Source organism: Pelophylax lessonae (assembly GCF_965119305.1).
Source record: "Pelophylax lessonae genome assembly, chromosome: 3".
In the NCBI taxonomy this organism is placed as follows: Eukaryota; Metazoa; Chordata; class Amphibia; order Anura; family Ranidae; genus Pelophylax; species Pelophylax lessonae.
In genome coordinates, this window is record NC_138770.1 from 489,542,597 (window position 1) to 489,559,490 (window position 16,894).

Sequence of the window (16,894 nt, forward strand, 5' to 3'; positions counted from 1 at the left end):
ACTCCACCCCCCCCCCCACCCCTAGCCTCCACATAGGCCGGCGGCGGCGGAGTTTGCGAACGCAATTTTTTTTTTTTGAAAACTTTATTGCTCATTTTGTCTTTTTTTTTTCTTTTTTTAGGGGGGGGGGGGGGCCGCGCCCTGGCGCCCCCTATGCACGGGCCGCCACTGATCTTTATGAAGGGATACAATCTCATGTCTTTCTATTATGCTTGATCACCCTAGTGGAAACAACATGGCTCTTTCCCTGCAGATAACCTCATGTATATGGGAACAGTAGTATAGTCCTATTAGGCATTGTTCGCTGAAGCTTTGCTAAATAGGATTTACACTAGTAGTATTGGAGGAAGTCCATGCACGGGTTTGATTGGAGCAGTGTTCACAGTTCTACATGCTGGTTTCAATAGCCGTGCACACTGTTCTGTTTATTCACGTCTGTGTCCCCTCCTGGTATATATTTGAATGTGTGATGTATATGAGTAACTTATGTACATCCGGAACTGATTGGCTCATGTGGTGTAGCCATCACTTCCTGTCTCTGTTCTTTTGTTGACCTATAAATAAATACACAAAGCCCATTGTTCAACGGAAGATTGCTCCTATGGACATCGACCATGATACAGTGTGTGCCTGTCTCTCTTTGTCACCAAGCGCGCTAGGATTTTTATATACAAAAGAGATGTACTTTTTAGTACAAGGGATTAATGGCGCTTGGCACATATTACTATCCGTAAGTGCTCTTCAGCGCAGCAAAGTTTTCAGTGCACTGGGTGAATTTCTATGCTCCAAACCCCATTAATTTCCAGAATGCACACACAAACACTCATACATACATAAACACACACACCACACACACATATTTATAAATTGTGTTTCGTGAATCGTGTATTCTCTTCACCTCCACAACTGCTTGAGGAATGTTGTTTACAATAAAATACCATACAAAGTTCAATGTCCGTATAAAAAAAAAAGAAGAAAAAAAAAAACCAGTGTAATAAGCATAGAAGTTGCCATGAAAATAATATATGGCACACATGTAGCCATGATATTAAATTGACCCCAACCGCTTTCTTATGTTAATTTGAAGCATCCTACTTACGTAGAAGGTGCCACTCATCTTGCTGAATAGTTCTGGTCAAATTGAATGGAATATTCCTCAGACGAATCGGCTGAGAGAAGTGATACTTGATAGCTGTACATTTCTGAGCAATCCCTTTGAAGAGAAAGAGCAGCTGTTTAGAATACATGTGTAATGTTTTAATTGTGGTTGGTTATAAGCATCTGATTTTTAACTGCTTTTGAAAGAACAATACCGCAATAATCAGTCAATTTTCTTAACCAATACTTTTTATATGTCACACATATTATAACACTGTCTGGACCATATTTCCATCCCATGAGTTCATAGGCACAAGATAGGCTTAAAAAAAATTCTATTTAAGTATACATTCTAAGTGCACATGACCATAACTAACATGTACAGCAGGGGCGTAACTACAGGGGTTGCAGGGGTTGCAATCGCTACCGGGCCCCATGCTCCAGGGGGCCCGGTAGCAAACCAGTGGGTGAACTTCCAGGATCGCAAAGGTCACACTTGCAACCGGACCCTGGCATTGCACCACTGTGGGGAGGCCCCAAGATTGCAGGAAGGGGGCCCACTGCAGAACTTGTGAAAGAATCCTGCTGCGGGACCGTAATAAAAGGCCATGCAACGAGTGTAAAGAGCCCCAGGATTAGTGGGAAGAGCCCTGGGCTTGAAGGTAAGGGCCCCCGGCCAGGGGTCTGGGGGGCCCTTCATGGTTTCTTGCATCAGGGCCCTGAAGGTTCTAGTTACGCCTCTGATGTACAGTGTATTCCATACTGATGGAACTGAGGACTAAAAAGAGAGGTTCAGGAGCTCACAGAGGATATACTTCTTTACAGGGCCATTAAGTAGTGAATGTGTATGGATTTTGTTTGGAGAATAAGGATACTGTTTAGTGAAATTTAAAGCCTCACCCTTAAAAGGGCCACAGATTGCTGCTATACAGCTGGAAATTATTTTTTTCCATCACGGTTACATGACATGCAGAAAAAGATATGTTTTGAATTTAACAATTGGGTTTCAGGGGGAGAGAAGGATGGTAGGGTGAAAGGGGGAATGACGGGAGGCAGTAAGTGAAGGGTGAGAGCAAGTGGCACCAGCATCCAGAGAGAATGGCAGGTCTGCTGCCAAGTTGGAGCAGGGACTGTTGGAGCAGTTGTGCGCATAGGTTTAATGGTTTAGTGGAACCCATAGGAAGGGAGTTGGGTGAGGGGAGGGATAGTAGGACGACAGGGAGGAAAGGGGGGGGGCAGCATGGGAAGAGGGGGTTCAGAATTAGAGAAGGAAGGTGGGAGCAGGATGATAAGTAGAGAGGAGAAGAGTAGGATGAGGACAGTGGGAGGAGGAGTTTCAGAGTGATAGTGAAGAAAAGGTTGCTGATGTAAGGGGAGTATAATAACAGAAGGGCAGTATTGCAAGAGACAGGAATTCTTAGAATTTATCAAGATTTAATATGTACAGTATTTAAAAAAAAAAAAAGAATTATTTTAATAACCAAAAACAGAAATAAAACGAAATTCATTCATCCACATATGAAAGGCCCTTCTATCTAACACATTGAAGACACAATCATTAACTAGGTGGAATATCTCTTAGTATTTAAAATGAAAATATCCAACATATTGATGATACAATTTATTTCATACTCAATCAACACACAATTCCTTAATGAAGATCAAAAAAGGGTCAAATAATAGATAACATATAATAAGAATGTGTATACATTAGTTTACACTTTTTAAATGATAAAATTATATAAGAATGTAAAGTATAAAAAAACTAGTTTAGCCCCGGTTCACATTTGTGCGATGCGGGAATGCTGGGAATATTCAGCGTGATCCCGCATCACATCCGCACCTCTGGCAGTTCACACTGCCATATGCGATACGCAGGGGGTGTCAATTAAAAGTTAACGACACCCCTAGTTGAGATCGCATATTGCAGTGCGATCTGCAAGTTCGCACAGAATCGGATCGCACTAGTGTGAACCACCATGCGATCCGATTCTGCTGCGGATTAAAAAAAGGGTCATGCGCGTGTTTAGTGCGATTGCGGTGAAAATTCAGCCATACAAATTGTATGGCTGAAATTTGCACCGCACAGAGATCGCATGTAATTTAGGAGCAGTGCGCTCCGAATTACATGCAATCCCTGTGATCGCACTAATATGAACAGGCACTAATAGTCAGTCAGTCAGTGTTTATCACAACTATCAAAAGAATACCTATGCATCCATACATTTGGTCTCATGCACACAGACATACACACAAAAAAACCCATGCATGTATGTAAAAAAATGAGGAAAAGGATATTTAAATAGTGCTATCAAAGGACCCAAGATGAGCAGAAAAAGATAAAAGTATCTGTATAAAATACTTCAAAGTGGAAAAGGAGGCGGGTGGGAGACCTAGGAGGAAGGTTTTGGGATGAAAAGGCACCCAGGATCCAAAGAGGGAGTGGAGGAGGGAATGGACCATTCACCAATAAGGGATGATCATTGGGCAGGACCAATAGATGTAATATAATGTACCTACAGTATATCTGTACCACTGCGCCAGCAGCGGCGGTCGGCAGAGGGGTATATGGAATGGAGTACTTCTGGAGTTTGGTACCAACGAAAGAGGATCTTATATTGATTTTATTTATACAAGGTTCAGATCGAGCTCTTCGATGCCTGCGACCAAATAAGTTGCCATGTTTTCAAAGGAAGCACCTCACCCAAGACCTGATATGAGAGATCTTCTCATATAGGCGTGTCGAGACCCAGTCGGTGACGTATCTATAATTAAAAGCTGGTAAATGCAAGAGATCATAACCTTGGAGGCAGGACCTTCCAGGCAAATTTTTCAAACACAGTTAGAGGGGAAAATTGGGGGTTAATCGTGAAGGATTGTGCAAAATGTCGTATAAGTAAGTAAAAAAAGGTATTTTTAGGTAGATCATAGGCATTCTGCAGGTCTTGAAAGGATCGTAATGTTCTAGTTCTGAAGTCCACCAACTGACCAAAATTGAACAAAGCCCTTTCCTTCCTTGAGACATTCGCATGGTCAAACTGTCCGGGACTTTTGGCATTAACAGGAGCGAGGTCGCCAATGAGGCTGTGCAAGTGACATGGGTCCCAATAGTTTTTCTGTACTAAGTGGAACGTCAGCACTCCATAGCATGGAATTCGGATGGACCAGGGCCAGCCACAATTTCTCAATCTGTGTCACAACGGTTGTAGGCATGGGTTATATACCAAGAGGCGAGAGGACGCAATTGGGTTGCCAAATAATATTTAGCCACGTTCGGGAATGCGAGGCCACCTTGGCCACAGGGGACATACAAGACGAACCTAGCGACCCTATGCCTTTTGTAGTTCCAAAAGAAATTTAGGAGATCCCCTTGAAGATCCTTAAGATGTGAAGATGGGATCGGAATGGGTAGTGTCTCGAAAAGATAAAGACATTTGGGCAACATTGTCATCTTGATGGTCACCATGCTGCCAAAGAGAGCTAATTTTTGGGATTTCCACCTGGCAAAAGAGGCTTTAAATGAGGCATATAATGGAGGGAAGTTAGCCTTATAAAGGGTGTCGTAAGATAGTGTAAGATTTACTCCAAGGTACTTCAAGGTAGAAGTCTTCCATGAATAATTAAAGGATTGGGAAAGAAGAGATAACTTTTTGCGTGGTATATTAAGGGGGAGGGCCTCAGTTTTAGACTTATTAACTTTGTAACCTGAGAGAGAGCTATATCGATCCAGTTCCCTTTTGAGATAAGTTAGAGAGATATGTAGTTGCGTAAGCGTAAGTAGTACATGATCCATAAAAAGAGACACTTTAAAATCTCTAGTACGCAACGTTAGACCATCTATATTTGGTTTTGTCTAATATGGGCTGCCAGGGGTTTAATACACAGGGCGAAGAGAAGGGGCAACAGGGGGCATCCCTGTCACGTCCCATTGGAAATGGGGAAGGAGGGGGAGGCAGCAAACTTCTGACTAAGGCAGAGGGAGATAAGAACAAATGATGTATGGCTTGGAGGAAATGGCCCCGAATACCTATCTGATGAAGGGTAGCAAACAAGAAGGGCCAGCCTAGCCTGTCGAAGGCCTTTTCTGCATCCAGACTAAGGAGTAGGGATGATCGAACTTTTCAAAAGTTCAGTTCGGCCAGAACATCCGAACTTCCCGAAAGTTCGGCCCGGATTTCAGAACCCCATTGAAATCAATGGGACCCGAACTTCGGTAATCAAAAAACACCATTTTGAAGCCCTAAAAGCCAATAAATGCCCCTAAAAAGTGCCTAGGGTTCTGGGTCATACCCCAGGGACTATTAATCACACAAAAAAAAGTTCTTAAAAATTGTCATTTTTGATAGAGAGCCAATTATTGAAAAAATTAAAAAAAAAAAAAAATGTCTTTGGATTTAGTATCTGGGGGGTCTAAAAAGTGTTCCTGTGAAGTTTCAGCTCTGTAGCATGTCCAGAACCATAAAAAAAAGATTGTTTGTATTATGTCACTTATAGAACAGGGATATGGCTTCGCTATTTTCACACCTTGCCGGTTTAGTAGCAGGCATTTTTTTGGGCATTTTTTGGGGTCTTTTGAGGCAGGCAAAACATCTGAACTTGTGTATAGGGGTATATATACACACATACTTATATGTATATATACAGCTAGACATATATAGGTGTGATAGTAGCAGAAATATATGCTTGCGCTAATGAAATAACACTAATGTGGCTCCGCTCCTATAACACCTATATATGTGTAAGTGTAAAATACATATAAGTATGTGTGTATATATACCACTATACACAAGTTCAGATGTTTTGCCTGCCTCCAAAAACCCCCAAAAAATGCCTGCAACAACACACCTGGGCTTTTTTTTTTTTTTTTTTGTCGATAGCGTTTTTTTGGGCATTTTTTGGGCGTCTTTGGAAGCAGGCAAAACATCTGAACTTGTGTATACGGGTATATATACACACATACTTATATGTATATATACACCTAGACATATATAGGTGTGATAGTAGCAGAAATATATGCTTGCGCTAATGAAATAATTAACACTAATATGGCTCCGCTCCTATAACACCTATATATGTGTAAGTGTAAAATACATATAAGTATGTGTGTATATATACCACTATACACAAGTTCAGATGTTTTGCCTGCCTCCAAAAACCCCCAAAAAATGCCTGCAACAACACACCTGGGCTTTTTTTTTTTTTTGGCGCAAGCGTTTTTTTGGGCATTTTTTGGGCGTCTTTGGAAGCAGGCAAAACATCTGAACTTGTGTATACGGGTATATATACACACATACTTCTATGTATATATACACCTAGACATATATAGGTGTGATAGTAGCAGAAATATATGCTTGTGCTAATGAAATAATTAACACTAAAATGGCTCCGCTCCTATCACACCTATATATACCACTATACACAAGTTCAGATGTTTTGCCTGCCTGCAAAAACCCTAAAAAAATGCCTGCAACAACACACCTGGGCGTTTTTTTTTTTTTGCCGCTAGCGTTTTTTTGGGCATTTTTTTGGGTTCTTTGGAGGCAGGCAAAACATCTGAACTTCTGTATAGGGGTATATATATATATATATATATATATACACATACTTATATGTATATATATTCCTAGACATATATAGGTGTGATAGTAGCAGAAATACAGGTCCCTCTCAAAAAATTTGCATATTGTGATAAAGTTCATTATTTTCTGTAATGTACTGATAAACATTAGACTTTCACATATTTTAGATTCATTACACACAACTGAAGTAGTGCAAGCCTTTTATTGTTTTAATATTGATGATTTTGGCATACAGCTCATGAAAAACTAAAATTCCTATCTCAAAAAATTAGCATATTTCATCCGACCAATAAAAAAAAAGTGTTTTTAATACAAAAAAAGTCAACCTTCAAATAATTATGTTCAGTTATGCACTCAATACTTGGTCGGGAATCCTTTTGCAGAAATGACTCTTTCAATGCGGCGTGGCATGGAGGCAATCAGCCTGTGGCACTGCTGAGGTGTTATAAAGGCCCAGGATGCTTCGATAGCGGCCTTGAGCTCATCCAGAGTGTTGGGTCTTGCGTCTCTCAACTTTCTCTTCACAACATTCCACAGATTCTCTATGGGGTTCAGGTCAGGAGAGTTGGCAGGCCAATTGAGCACAGTAATACCATGGTCAGTAAACCATTTACCAGTGGTTTTGGCACTGTGAGCAGGTGCCAGGTCGTGCTGAAAAATGAAATCTTCATCTCCATAAAGCTTTTCAAAGGAGGGAAGCATGAAGTGCTCCAAAATCTCCTGATAGCTAGCTGCATTGACCCTGCCCTTGATAAAACACAGTGGACCAACACCAGCAGCTGACATGGCACCCCAGACCATCACTGACTGTGGGTACTTGACACTGGACTTCAGGCATTTTGGCATTTCCTTCTCCCCAGTCTTCCTCCAGACTCTGGCACCTTGATTTCCGAACGACATGCAAAATTTGTTTTCATCTGAAAAAAGTACTTTGGACCACTGAGCAACAGTCCAGTGCCGCTTCTCTGTAGCCCAGGTCAGGCGCTTCTGCCACTGTTTCTGGTTCAAAAGTGGCTTGACCTGGGGAATGCGGCACCAGTAGCCCATTTCCTGCACACGCCTGTACACGGTGGCTCTAGATGTTTCTACTCCAGACTCAGTCCACTGCTTCCGCAGGTCCCCCAAGGTCTGGAATCGGTCCTTCTCCACAATCTTCCTCAGGGTCCGGTCACCTCTTCTCATTGTGCAGCATTTTCTGCCACACTTTTTCCTTCCCACAGACTTCCCACTGAGGTGCCTTGATACAGCACTCTGGGAACAGCCTATTCGTTCAGAAATTTCTTTCTGTGTCTTACCCTCTTGCTTAAGGGTGTCAATGATGGCCTTCTGGACAGCAGTCAGGTCGGCAGTCTTACCCATGATTGCGGTTTTGAGTAATGAACCAGGCTGGGAGTTTTTAAAAGCCTCAGGAATCTTTTGCAGGTGTTTAGAGTTAATTAGTTGATTCAGATGATTAGGTTAATAGCTCGTTTAGAGAACCTTTTCATGATATGCTAATTTTTTGAGATAGGAATTTTGGTTTTTCATGAGCTGTATGCCAAAATCATAAATATTAAAACAATAAAAGACTTGCACTACTTCAGTTGTGTGTAATGAATCTAAAATATATGAAAGTCTAATGTTTATCAGTACATTACAGAAAATAATGAACTTTATCAAAATATGCTAATTTTTGAGAGGGACCTGTATATGCTTGCGCTAATGAAATTTTAAAGTAAAATTAACAGAACTGCTTCCACTCTCTTCCATGTCCCTGTATTACAATGCTAGGAATTTGGCGGGGGCTATCTTATATACTGGGGGGCATATTCACTAATGATTGGCCTAGGGACCCCCTAGTCACTCCAATCACATTCCTAGCATTCTCCTGCCCCCTCAATTGGCTTTTACGAATGGTTTTGGTCCAATCACAGGCTTTTAAAGCCAATTTCCTGGCCCATTGCATTTTGGTCGGTTCTGGTTGCCGAATTCCAAACTTTCCAAAAGTTCTAAATTCGGCCGAACCTCGAACAGCCCATGTTCGGGTCGAACCGATGGTCGACCCGAACCGTTCGATCATCCCTACTAAGGAGCAACGCCTCAGAGTTATTCCTATTTCCACCCCTACAGGATCGATAACTTTCCTGGTGTTATCTCCCACCTGATGCTTATGAATTAATGACGGTAAGAGAACATTCAGTCTATTCGCTAAGATTTTTGTAAATATTTTTAGGTCAGAGTTGAGCAGTGATATCGGTCTATAATTGGAACACACCGTCTTTTTCCCGTTTTGGGAATCAGTGTGAGAAAAGATGACTGCATGTCTCTTGGAATAGGGGAATCAGCTAAAAATGAGTTAGAGGGGTAATATATGGTCTCATATTTTGTAGTAAAGATAGGGTAGGCCATCAGGTCCTGGAGTCTTGTTGCCCGGTAGTGACCTAATCATGTCAGATATTTCTTCAGCCGTGATGGGAGAGATAAGACGAGCTAAATCCAAAGGAGAGATGGTGGGGAGATTGGTATCCGATAGATAGGATTGAATAGACTTAAGGAGGTCAGGAGATGGAGGGTTGTGGGGCACAGTCGGGTCATTATAGAGGGTCAAGTAGTAGTCTTGGAAAATGTGTGCAATTTTGATGGGATGAAAATGGAGGGTACCTGTCATATCCTTAAAAAAGTGGATGAGGCATTCGCTGTACGCTCGCTGAGTTGTCTAGCCAGTAACGTTGTCTAGCCAGTAACGTGTGGTCTGTTGGCCTTATCAGAGTGTGATCAGACCAGGATATCGCCTAGATATCAGAGCCAGTGCAGGCTCTAAGAGTAGGAGCATTTACAAATAAATAGTCTATTTGTGAATGAGATTTATGGGGGTGAGAGTAGAATGTGAATTGCTTAGCCGATGGATAAGTGGTGCACCATGCATTAAATATAGCATATCGTCTGGTCAGTTGGCGGAAATGAGTAGATTGGATGTCTAGAGCCAGAGAGGCTAGTGGAAAAAGGTAAAAGGGTGAGTTGAAGTGCTCCTCCAACAATCAAATATTGATGAGGAGAAGCAAATAAAAGTTTATACACTTTAGATAAAAAAAAGACACCTGTTAACATTCAGGGAATAGACATTGCAAAGGGTAATATCTGAGCCCTTCCAAGACCCCCAAAGAATGAGGCAGTGCCCCATTGGATCTGCGTACAAGATTCTAGTAGGAAAGGGGAGTCTTTTTTAAAAAGGTTCGCTACGTACGCCCGCCCGCTTCTGTGGGTTGGAGGCCAGGTATACTTGAGGTAAATTTTTAAGGACAAAAGCCATCGTGCCAGAATTATCTAAATGTGTCTCTTGGACAAAAATAATGTCCGTTGCAGACCGTTTGAACTCGCGAAGGGCCAGGCTACGCTAAACATTAGAATTGAGACCTTTCACGTTCAATGACAGTATCTCAATCATGTGGACACAGAAAAAGAACATTCAATAGCATACTTATCAGACCAAAAGTAGGCCAGACACTCCGAGGGCGGTCAATGAAACTCCCACAAAAGGTCCTGAGATGGTCATCCTGGAGCAGTCGATTAGGCAGAGAACTCCAGGGGTGGTGGGTATCCAGATGGCATGTGAGGGAACAGGGAGGGGAAGAGAAAAGCAAGAGAGGAGGAGGAGAAGAAAGAGAAAAAAAAATCTTAACCAGCGACAACAAAAAAAGCAATAAAGAAATTCTACATTGCACAATATAACCTGCCTTAAAAAACATGGCGGGTTGAGGATCTCCGAATGGTCCCTCACAACTGGGGTATGGAGAAAAAACCTCTAGTCAAGGGAAAGGATAAAAAAAAAAAGAAATAAAACCCTTCGGAGAACCTCAAAAAGGGGGGAGGTGGCAGTTAGACCAAGGGTGCGCCAATACCACTCCAAGGCTTGCCTATTAAAGTAGCTAAAAATAAACCTGCAATTTTCAACTGGCTTTAGCCCAATAAAGATATAACCCACTCCTCAACTAAAAATGAAATGCACGCCGCACGCTTCTGGGTAGCCTGGTGGGACGCAAACTGGCAGTCGCCGTTCCCCATTCCCAGGCAGACACCTAAAGCAGACGTTTACTCTGTTTGTTACTTGTTTTTACTTTTGGCAATAAAATCTTCAATTTTAACGGTACCGCACTATTGGAGCACTTTCTTTCCCCCTTGCATTGGACCTTGAGGATCGATCCCTATCACAGGAGTGGAGGATTACAGTGCACCTGCAGTTACCTCAGGCTTTGCAAGCCACAAGCTCGGAAGGTCTTGTTGCCATACGGTATTCAGGACCCATCAAATCCGGTGAGTTTGCACCCCTTATGACTGAAGTTTTTTGCCTGTTGTCATCAGCAATTGGAACATTGGAGAAATCATACTAGGACTTTTTTTGCACAAATTACCTTATTGGGACTTGACTTATCACTGCACAGATTTCCTGATCAAATCTGCACTTTATATATAGAAAAAGTTTGCACTATATTTATTTGTTATTAATCTTGCATTTGTACCCAGCTTTATAATCATTTAAATTAATATTTATGTAGCATATTTGCACTGTAATACACCCACTTTAGGGAATAGCAATATTCCCTCATCATACCACTGATCACTTAGGTGTGTGAACAAGAAATTGCTCACTCTTATTAGTGTAAATAGCAAGCGCTATATAAACTCCTTAGGGGGTTAATTTATCTCAGAAAAACACAGAGCACCATTTACCATCAGCCATGAGCAAATGGTACTGAAGGTACAGCAGATGAGCGTGGCCGTGGGTGCTTCCTCCCAGTGACCTGGATCCAGCCTGGGGTAGCTGGAACAGGAATGTCCAGATCTCTGCAGAAGGAATGGAGGTCTTCTGGATATCATAATGTAACGGATCTTCCATCTCTTTTAGCCGTCAGACTAAAGGGGAATCCCCAGTGGTATCCAAAATCACCATCCCGTAGCATAGTAAGAAGTGGCTGTGTAGAGAGCGGCGTTGCTGGAGCGTGATCCATGACAGATCAGAAAAGAGTTGTAAGGGGGCCCCATCAAATTCTCTTCTTTAAGAGCGTAGTTATAGACCCTGCAGATCACGTCCCGTTGTCGAGATGCTGGGCCACGAGGACGAAGAGCCCGGTGGGCTCGGTCCAATTTTACTTTCTGGTGAGTCAGACGACCCAATACATTATTGGAAATTTCTTGTAGGGTAGAAGGCAGGTCTACATCATGGGTTGTCCAGGTCCTCAAGATGATGCTGAAAGTCGTGAAGAGTAGAGGCCTGCGAAGCAAGATGATTGTGAATTTGTGAGAGTAATTGCTTAGTGTCATGGACATCTTCCTCTAAGGTTGTGACTCTGGTAGACAGATGATGAATATCAGAGCAAAGCATACTGATTTCAGATCTACATGTCTCCCGTACCTCCTGGATGAGCAAGTGGAAATCTCGTCTATCATAGTTTCCGCCTGGGCACGTGCTGTTGTGGACATGCAGGAGGAATAGGAGGCCTGGTGACCCTGGGGAAGCTGACAAGGCGTCTTAACTTGGGATTTTTTCTTTTTTTTGGAGGAACCAGGCGGGCAGCTGGAATGTGATTCCGATCCACGGTGGCCCGCTAACTGCGGGGTGCCCGACTCGAGAGCACCGCTCGTGTGTGGGGGGGGGGCTAACTGATGGGGATCATTACCTGGATGTAGGAGAACATTGGGGGAGCGAGTGGAGGGGGTCCCAGTCAGGGGTTGAGGATTCCCAAGGGAGAGAAGGGTGGGCTGCTTGAATGAGGGCAGGTTTTGAGGGCTCCACAAGGCATGGGGGAAATGGCTGAGACAGACTGTCCAAGAGATGCTCATCTGGGGGTGCAGGAGCAGCCAAGGAAGAACTGGTTGAGAGGGCTGGGTTATGAGCTGGGAACAGATCCCCCCTCAGAGCCATACCTTAGCAATCTGGATCCTGTCCCTGTTGGAGCGGATGGAGGAGAGAGAGCCGTGCCGGAGGGAGCCGACGCAATCTTGGCCGCATGCTGACCCGCCGGCTCTCCGTGGGAGAAGTACTCTGTTATCAGTGGTGGAGGAGAATCTGGTCCTTAATTCTCTTGGGCTTCCCCATTTCCATGGGTGAGATCGCTGCAGGTGCAGTTATAACTGCAGGCCTGGTGAGGAGAGTCAGCATAGCACATCCACTCCCGAGGCCATCCAGACCACGCCCCTCCTCAGCAAAGTTTATACTTCCTGAGATTACTTAGGAAAGGTGGTCCTGGGAGCAAGATATTAGAAACCTACTGTTCATCTACAGTCAATCCGGAAAGTATTCACTGCGCTTCACTTTTTCCACATTTTGCCATGTTACAGCTTTAATCCAAAATAGATTAAGTTAATTATTTTCCTCAAAATTCTACAAACAATACCCTATAATGACAATGTGAAAGAAGTTTGATTGAAATCTTTGCAAATTTATTAAAAAATAAAAAACAAAAAAATTACATGCACATAAGTGTTCACAGCCTTTGCCCAATACTTTGTTGAAGCACCTTTAGCACTAAATACCGCCTCAAGTCTTTTTGAGTATGATGCTACAGTTTGGCACACCTATTTTTGGGCAGTTTCTCCCATTCTTCTTTGCAGGACCTCTCAAGCTCCATCAGGTTGGATGGGGAGCGTCTGTGCACAGCCATTTTCAAATCTCTCCAGAGATATTTAATCAGGTTCAAGTGTTGGCTCTGGCTGGAACATTCACAGAGGTGTCCTGTATCTACTCCTTTGTTTTCTTGGCTGTGTGCTTAGGGTCGTTGTCCTGTTAGAAGATGAACATTTGCCCCAGTCTGAGGTCCAGAGGGCTCATGAGCAGGTTTTTGTCAAGGATGTCTCTGTACATTGCTACATTCATCTTTCCCTCAATCCTGACTAGTCACCCAGTTCCTGCCACTGAAAAACATCCCCACAGCATGATGCTGCCACAGGTGCCTGGTTTCCTCCAAACATGACGCTTGCCATTCAGGCCATAAAGTTCAATCTTTGTTTTATCAGACCAGAGAATTTTGTTTCTCATGGTCTAATAGTCTATAGCACTGACCCCCGAAAGGGCTGCTGGTTTGATTTGGGTCTGCACTCTACCAATAAACCCCACTAACTTGGCTCAATCCCCTTGGCACAGCTGTGATGCAATGCAATACAATACAATAAAATGTAAGATAGTACAAAATACCTGTATTGTCACTCCAGGATAAGACAACAGCACAATGGATTTCAATATAAACAATTAGAAAGAAACAGTGTACATATATATATATATGTCTATACTTGGGAGCTCCCCCTACTTTATAGGCTATATGTGAGATCTCACTTTTTGGAGTACTTAGTCCTGGATCTTCTTTTCTTCGCTAGCTAAAGTGGCTCCTTGTGATTTGTAATCCACAGTTTTGGTGAATTAAATTGAAGTGAAAATGCTTCTGGTGTAGCTGTAACAACTATTTTAACATTTCTTGAGACATCAAGGTAGATAGGCCTCAAACCTTCTCAGTATCAGTTGCTCTGCTCCTTCGTGGAACTATAATTTCCAGTGAGGCCTGTATATTAGTCTAACTGCATGTGAGATTTAACAAACTGTTGGCCGTGACCCTTCACCCACTGGATAGAGGCTCTGTGTGGTGACTTTTGTCCGTTGACTGAAACTTGCTTCTCCGTCAGCTGGACCAATTGCTCTGTTCAGCCCCACTGGGTGGATCCCGTCCTTCGATGCTCGGATGAGTGTCTCTGGGTCTCTACAATCTGGCCACCGTCTCCCCACAGGTCCTCTCAGGCAGGCCACACGATTCCAAGAGACCTAAAATGGCTGCTCTGGCCCCTTTTATCCCCTGCCCAGCATGCCCTGCACCAGAAGGTGTTCATGGGTAGGTCACCAAACCTCCCAAAACCAACAGTCACTTCCTGTCTCTTTCAGAAAAAAAAACATATCTGCATTACCAGTATTTGGTTACTAGAGGGCTCCAACTACTCAAACATAGCAATGTCCATGGACGTTTTATTAAAGTATACAGACACACATCAACTTAGGAGAATATCAGCGCTACAAGTCCTTCTGGTGCCTTTTGACAAACTCCAGGCGGCCTGCCATGTGCCTTTTACTGAGGAGTGGCTTCCGTTTGGCCACTCTACCATACAGGCCTGATTGGTGGAGTGCTGCAGAGATGGTTGTTCTTCTGGAAGGCTCTCCTCTCTCCATAGAGAAATGCTGGAGCTCTGTCAGAGTGACCATTGGGTTCTTGGCCATCTCCCTGACTAAGGCCCTTCTATCCCAAACACTAAGCTTGGCAGGGCGGCCTGATCTAGCAAGAGTCCTGATGGTTCCAAACTTCTCCCATTTACAGGTGATGGAGGCAACTGTGCTCATTGGGACCTTCAATGCTGCAGAAATGTTTCTGTACCCTTCCCCCAGATCTGTACCTCCATACAATCTTGTCTGGGAGGTATTGTAAGATCCTGGTACCTGCGGTACCCTTCCAGCCTATTATTTGTACATTACGTTCCACCATATAGATAGGTGGAACGCATCTAGTACCTGTCCCTTTAAATTCCATGACCTCATCAGTGAGTGCCGCTCTGAGCGGCTATTTCAACCGCCGGCATTCACTCACATGTGTTCGTGCAAACCGCTTGCTACAGCATTACCTAACGCTGCAGAATCCTCCAGCTATTCCCTAATACCTGGATTGACCGAAGACTTGCTACAACATCTTGTATCTCGCTACAAGATCATTACCTCACCGCCGGAACCCTCTCCTTACAAACCTACCAGTGATAAGTACCCCACAGGGGAATACCTTCCTAATCTACTTTCACTACTACTCTGCTTACTAAAGACTATTGCTACTCTAAGAACTATACTGTTACATCTAACATCTGCACCGCTACTTAGATTGCAAGCTCTTGAGCCTATTACCATCTTGTCACTGCACTAGCCTAGCATCTCCTGTACACTTCATATGCTCTTCACTACCACCTGTTACCTGTACATGATTGCTATCCTAAGTGCTTACTATCACCATCTGTTACCTCTTACCATTGCTATCACTATCCACGCCTGTCCCCTCAGTATCACCTCTATACTTTCACATATAAACATATCACTCCAGGAACATCTTTAATGAGTGTCTGTGTTTGTGTATGTGCTTGCTGAGACAGGCTGATGCACAATGATGAGTCTTGAGAGTTGGATATGGTAGTTCAACACATCTCTACATGACTACTGAGTGTAACTTCCGCAGCTGCAAATCCACACCACACAAATAAACGCCGGAGCGTTACAGGTATACAGAAAATTCCTTGGAATTCATGGCTTGGTTTTAGCTCTGAAAAGCCCTGTTAACTGTGGGATCTTATATAGACAGGTGCGTGCCTTTCCAAATCATATCTAATCAACTGGGATTACCACAGGGGGACTCCAATCAAGTTGTAGAAACATCTCAAAGATGATCAGTGGAATCAGGATGCACCTGAGGTCAATTTTGAGTGTCATGGTAAACGCTGTGAATACTTACTGTATGTACATGTGATTTTTTAAAATAAATTTGCAAAGATTTCAAACAAACTTCTTTCATGTTGTCATTATGGGGTATTGTTTGTAGAATGTTGAGAAAAATAATTAATGTAATCCGTTTAGGAATAAGGCTGTAACATAACAAAATGTGGAAAAAGTGAAGTGCTGTGAATACTTTCCAGATTCACTGTATAAGCCCCCCTAAGAATGGCACTATCTCGCCCTACACTCCGCTATGGGGTAACCCCAAGTTATCACACCTCAGATCTATTCCCGACCCCAGTGTGTGGGCCAGATATGAGATTGTGACCATGTGGCAAATGATCTCCCCTCATGGATGTTATTTCGCTCTACAACTGAGACATGCAGTACAGGCTTAATTCCCCAGATCAGCTATTGTAGAGCCTCATGTAGTTGAACAATTTCTTACCACCCGCAGTGTGGATAGGATTCTTTCTTGGATATATTTCCACATCACTGGTGGAGAGATGGACTGAGACTCTTCCCCCTTTCTCTCCTGACACCAGTACACACAGTCACACCTTTAACCCCCTGATCAACTCCTAAATAACCCTTTCACTCCCTGTCACAATGCACACTATACAGTATACAGATACAATTTACTGATCACTGTATTAGTGTCACTTGTGACTTCAGTTAGTGCAAGAGGCAGTTAGTGATAGTCCCAAATAGCTTTAGGGTCCCCGCCATATATCCC

At 43.2% G+C, this 16,894-nt stretch overlaps 1 protein-coding gene across 1 annotated transcript in view; it reads right to left on the reverse strand.

The window, feature by feature from the left end:
* The window catches only part of TMEM178A (transmembrane protein 178A), a 378,233-nt gene that overhangs the window by 149,663 nt on the left and 211,676 nt on the right, over positions 1 to 16,894 (reverse strand). Inside the window, exon 2 of the mRNA XM_082248929.1 lies at positions 1,100 to 1,213. Within this exon, the coding sequence (XP_082105055.1) occupies positions 1,100 to 1,213 (114 nt within the window). The remainder of the gene's footprint in view (positions 1 to 1,099; positions 1,214 to 16,894) is intronic.